The sequence below is a fragment of the Priapulus caudatus genome, unplaced genomic scaffold (assembly GCF_000485595.1).
Source record: "Priapulus caudatus unplaced genomic scaffold, Priapulus_caudatus-5.0.1 Scaffold232, whole genome shotgun sequence".
NCBI lineage: Eukaryota > Metazoa > Priapulida > Priapulimorpha > Priapulimorphida > Priapulidae > Priapulus > Priapulus caudatus.
In genome coordinates this window covers 24,225-29,218 of record NW_014577293.1, presented here as the reverse complement: position 1 = coordinate 29,218, position 4,994 = coordinate 24,225, and the positions used below count along the sequence as shown (strand labels likewise).

The 4,994-nt window shown below is 46.9% G+C and overlaps 1 protein-coding gene across 1 annotated transcript in view; it reads right to left on the bottom strand.

Moving 5' to 3' along the window:
- Positions 1–4,331, bottom strand: part of LOC106807741 (NCK-interacting protein with SH3 domain-like) — a 16,154-nt gene extending 11,823 nt beyond the window's left edge. Inside the window, 2 exon segments of the mRNA XM_014810193.1 lie at positions 3,350–3,459; positions 4,045–4,331. Of these exon segments, the coding sequence (XP_014665679.1) occupies positions 3,350–3,459; positions 4,045–4,212 (278 nt within the window). The 5' untranslated portion in view covers positions 4,213–4,331.
- Positions 4,332–4,994: the final 663 nt, after the last annotated feature.

The following is a 4,994-nucleotide window of genomic DNA, read 5'->3' as shown; positions in this document are numbered from 1 at the left end:
ACACTGAAGGATGCGCCGGCCTACCACTGCTGCGTTGACTCCAGATCCCCCGAACGCTTGTAACCGTGCCCGTATGAATGTCATGAACCCCTGTGGGGTTCCGTTAATTTTGAATGTGATAATAACGTGGGGTGGGAGGTGTGTCGTAACAGAATAGTAACGGATACCATTTGCACCAGAGACCCTTATATATCAGCTATCTCTATCTTTACGTTTATCATCTACTACGCTTATTTAGATATCCTTCTGATTAATGGTATTAAGATTAGTGGTGCGGTACTATTTTATTTAGTTATTCTCGACTATGAAGATATCTCTTTGTTTGTATCTTTGGGTGAGAATAGATTAATCTTCGGTCTATGTTATTAGTATATCTCGATCGTATGGTGAGTTAGTGTCCTAGTCGTCGTATATTTTTATTTGTAGTTGAGATTATCTCTTCTAACTGACTTAGATATCTACTACTACTGTAGTATTAGAATATCTTATTTGGGGTGCGCCTCTGATATATGAGTAATACACATGCGTGTGTGCTCAATAATCACATATTATACGACATTAAGTGTATAGGTACCACCAGGCTCAGGAAGCAGGTGAGGCACTTAAATGGCGAGGAAGGAGTGTCGTTTGCATATATATTCTTGGAAAACTCCTGACAAATAGCCGTCTGCTTGGAGAGAGGGCCGGGGCCATGACTTAGTGCGCCGTAAAATTCCACAGGTTGCAGCAGTAGTTTGGTGGTAGCGAAACTTAGTGTGTTTGTTCTGGATTTCTAAAGGGAAGGGTGTACGGGATAGAGATGTGGTCGTGGTTTCCATCATACCCGTGATGTGTGAGCGAAGGTATCCTTGAGTTTGTGCATGGGCGTGGAGCGTCATCAAATCATGCCATGGCGCGACCGGGGGATAGCAATATATATCTTGCGCGATGCAAATAAATGTGAAGGTCGCTTCGCGCTCGCTCATCGTCATCGATCGACTGGCGTCAGCTTAGGCGGCGAATGCGCGATGGAGCGATCTTAACCTTTATATGGGAATAAGATGTTACACTGATCGGCTGGGAAGGGATTTGGATCAATCTCTTACAAGGTCACCGCGCGGTTATGTGTATAATGAGGACACAGGTGACAACACGCACGCACAGACGCACGTACGCGCAGACGCGCGCGCACCACACCACGCACACCAACGCATGCACGCGCGCACGTATGCGCGCACACGCACTCACGCACGTACGAACGAGCACAAACGCAGCGCACACGTACACACTGTGAATCACTGCACGCCACTAACACCCGCACACACACGCACACATTGCTACACTACGCACGCGAGCACGAAACACGTACACGCGTCGCCGAGCACCACGCACACAGGCGCATACATCCGCGCGAGCGGCAACAGGCGTACACGCGTGTCACCACACGACGCACACACGCAACACCACTGCGACGGAGCACACACACGCAGCGAACACAACATAGCATGCTCTGAGCGCCGAGGCAGGAGACACAAACACGTAGCAGCACACACGCATACACACGCGCGAGCTAGCACACAAACACGTACACGCGTGCACACACACGCACACACACGCGCGAGCACACACACAGCAAGTACGACCTGTATGTACCTAAGTAAGGTAATTATATAAGGTCAGATTCTGACCTGACAATTTTGTCGAATGAAATAAATCGTATATATAGTTCTTTTGCACTAATTCATTCATAGCTCTCACTCACACGCGACTAGCAGATCGAGTCATACCGGCGCGCAATGTGTACAAAGTTTCACTTTAGCTAACTACTAGTTTCAGTAAGTTTACTTGTATCACTCATAGCACTGAGTGAAGTGTATCTATATTTGATGTTCTAGAGAGAAAAAAAGAAAGTAAAAGAGTAACCGCAAAGTCGCTGCCTGCTGGCGACAAAATGACGACCGGAAACAAGATGGCGACCGGAAACAAAATAGCGACCGGAAACAAGATGGCTACCGGAAACAAGATGGCGGCCAGCGAGCAGACGACGAGCGACGACGACGAGTGGGAGGAGACGCGCTGCGGCATCGGCGGCGCGCGGCTGCCGCGCCTGCAGCGCTGCGCGAACGTCTACTGCTTCAGCGCCGTGTTCGTGCTCGTGCTCATGGGCAAGGGAACGTTCGGCGGCTACGCGACCGCGGTGCTGACGACGATCGAGCGCCGCTTCCGGCTCAGCAGCCAGTCGATCGGCGTCGTCTCGGCGATGAACGACGTCGGACATCTGCTGCTCGTCGTCTTCGTGTCGTACTACGGCGGCCGCGCGCGCAAGCCGCTAGCCATCGCCATCGGCGCCGCCGTTTCCGCCGTCGCCGTGTTCGCCTTCGCGCTGCCGCACTTCATCTTCGGCGGCGGCGTCGACGCGGCGGCGCGACGATCGCTGGTCGGCGGCGGCAACGACACGCAGACGAACGCCGCCGCCGCCGCGCGTCTCTGCGTGCTGGGCGGCGACGACGCGGCGGCGACGGCGACGACGTGTGTGGACGATGACGATGGCGGAGACGCGGCGAGCTACGCCATCTTCCTGGCGGCGAACTTCATGTTCGGTGTCGGCGGGTCTGCGATGTATAATCTTGGCATGCCGTACATGGATGACAACATTGACAAGGAAAGCGCCCCGGCTGTATTAGGTGAGGGTTAGGGTGACAGTGTGCACAGACAGGTGACAGCGGTGACAGTACGATAACTATGCAAGACATTCTTATGTAGTTATGCTTGTATATAACGCGCTGAGCTGAAACACACGCAATTGTGTTTCATTCACTCGTGTATATATATATATATATATATATATATATATACAATATCACAAATCACAGTTAGATTTATAGGATTATTATTTATATTATGATTTATACTTGTGTTAGGATAATGTAACATGTATTTGTTACGAGCTGGCTCGCTGGCTGACGCGCTAATATCGATCGCGCGAACACACGAACACACTAGACTGGTACCCGGTCCTACCTCTCGGCTTAGTTACTCGATGGGGGAATCGAGGTGGAAGCGAGTACCAGTCTAACGCGAACACACGAGAGCGAAAACATAACCTCTGCTCCAACTCCATTGGGCGAAGGTAATAACTGCTGATAAAATGCAGACGATTTACAATTGCGCTTTTGTGTTCGTAACGAGCAATGAAATTCTACTGATAGCAAGGTTACAAACTTACATACGACACACACGGTGTCAGTTATCGTTGCATTCATAAAGGGTGAGGATCAGATTGCCATGTACTCTTCCTTTGAATCAGCCATATGCTGTAGCAGACATCACTAATAAGAAGAAAATATGCCAAATGCAGGTAGATAGTTACTCTAGATTCTGACGCTGTACTTCCGTGTATTTCCCGCTAGTAGCCATGGCAGACAGATGAATTGCTTCAATGGCCCGGTCTATCGACAGCAACACCTCGTCGCTGGGTGCCTGTAGAGCATGAAAACAACGTGAAACACGATGCATACTATCAGACGACATGGCGACACGACAGAGTGAGACTGCCGTCACAGTTGTTCATACTCAGATGATTCACGTTAAGTTTGCGATGATAGCTATCCACTTAAAATATCACAATGCTGGTAACAACAAAATATCGACACTATGTTTACGTAACGTGGATACGTCTATTTATTTACAACTAATTTCATAGTTGATGACAAATTTGATGTATCTAAGACAACAAGATTTCAATAACATTGGTCACACATACACTCACACGCATGCACACACAGTCACACACTAGTAGTACCACTCAGAAACTGTCAGTTGTTGCTGAAACATTAACGCAGCATTTTCTTGAACACGTACTATCACTAATCAAACTGAGGTTTCATCACTGTCTATCCGAGTTACTACTCGATCAACAAGAGAACATCCTGTTGCAAATTTTCAAAACACTGTACAGTGTACTTGATCATGCGTCAACTCATCCGTGGAGGAAAGGTTTAACCCTCCACCCTCATAGTCACGCAATGTGCGCTGCAAGGTTTTGGGAAGAAAATTTCAATTTACCTCGTCCTTTGTAACATATTTCGCTGGAACATAACCTCTCTTTCCGTGACAGTTCTGAACCTGCCACCAGTGCGGATTTGAGGAGTCGAGCAAAACAAATTTCTCTCCTTCTTGAAAACTCAGACTTCGTGAGTCATTGGCTGTAAAGCTATACAATGCTTTATACATTTTCACTGTGTCACTTCACTAACATTAAATAACACTACAACACAATGAGGACAATGAATTACTGTTAAAACCTTAAATAATCACAATTTATAATACTTCTTGGACGCTGACATTTTTACTGTCCCGCACCCATATTACGCTTGAATGTATTGCAACTATAAATGTAACAAATAAATGTATATAATAAATATCGCTAATTTATTTACATTTTTACATAAGTTTAAATTAAGTGTTTATTAATTGAGCTAATTTATAAAGTGTTTATCTGCGATTTATTGACGAATTGCAGCTTACGACTCACTTATTGTGATGACTCATCGGGCCCCGTATTATGTGATCGGTCACTCGTTCTTTATGACATGACACGTCTATGACCGGTGATTATATAAGCTTGTAACCTTCCTCGGGGATAGTGTGTGGAAGGGAGAGGTTAGGAGCAAGCGGTTGCATGAGGAGTATTCTTCACAGGCTCTGTTAGTAGCCTGATGATGAAACGTACATTCTCTTGAAAGCTCGCTCTACTGCAATAAATATATATGACACCATATGCCTACGTCTTTATTGTGGTTTTACTAAATACTGTTATAAATATGTTTATTTTTTATTTTTTTGTGTATGGGCGCGTGCGTGCGTGCGTGCGATCATGTGCGTGCGTGCGCGTGATGCGTTTTTGTGTATGTGCGCGTGCGTGCGTGCGTGCGATCATGTGCGTGCGTGCGCGTGAGCGTTTGTGTCCGGTGTTTTTTTTTACAATTTGAACTTTAGCGTTACTTACAGCAAAT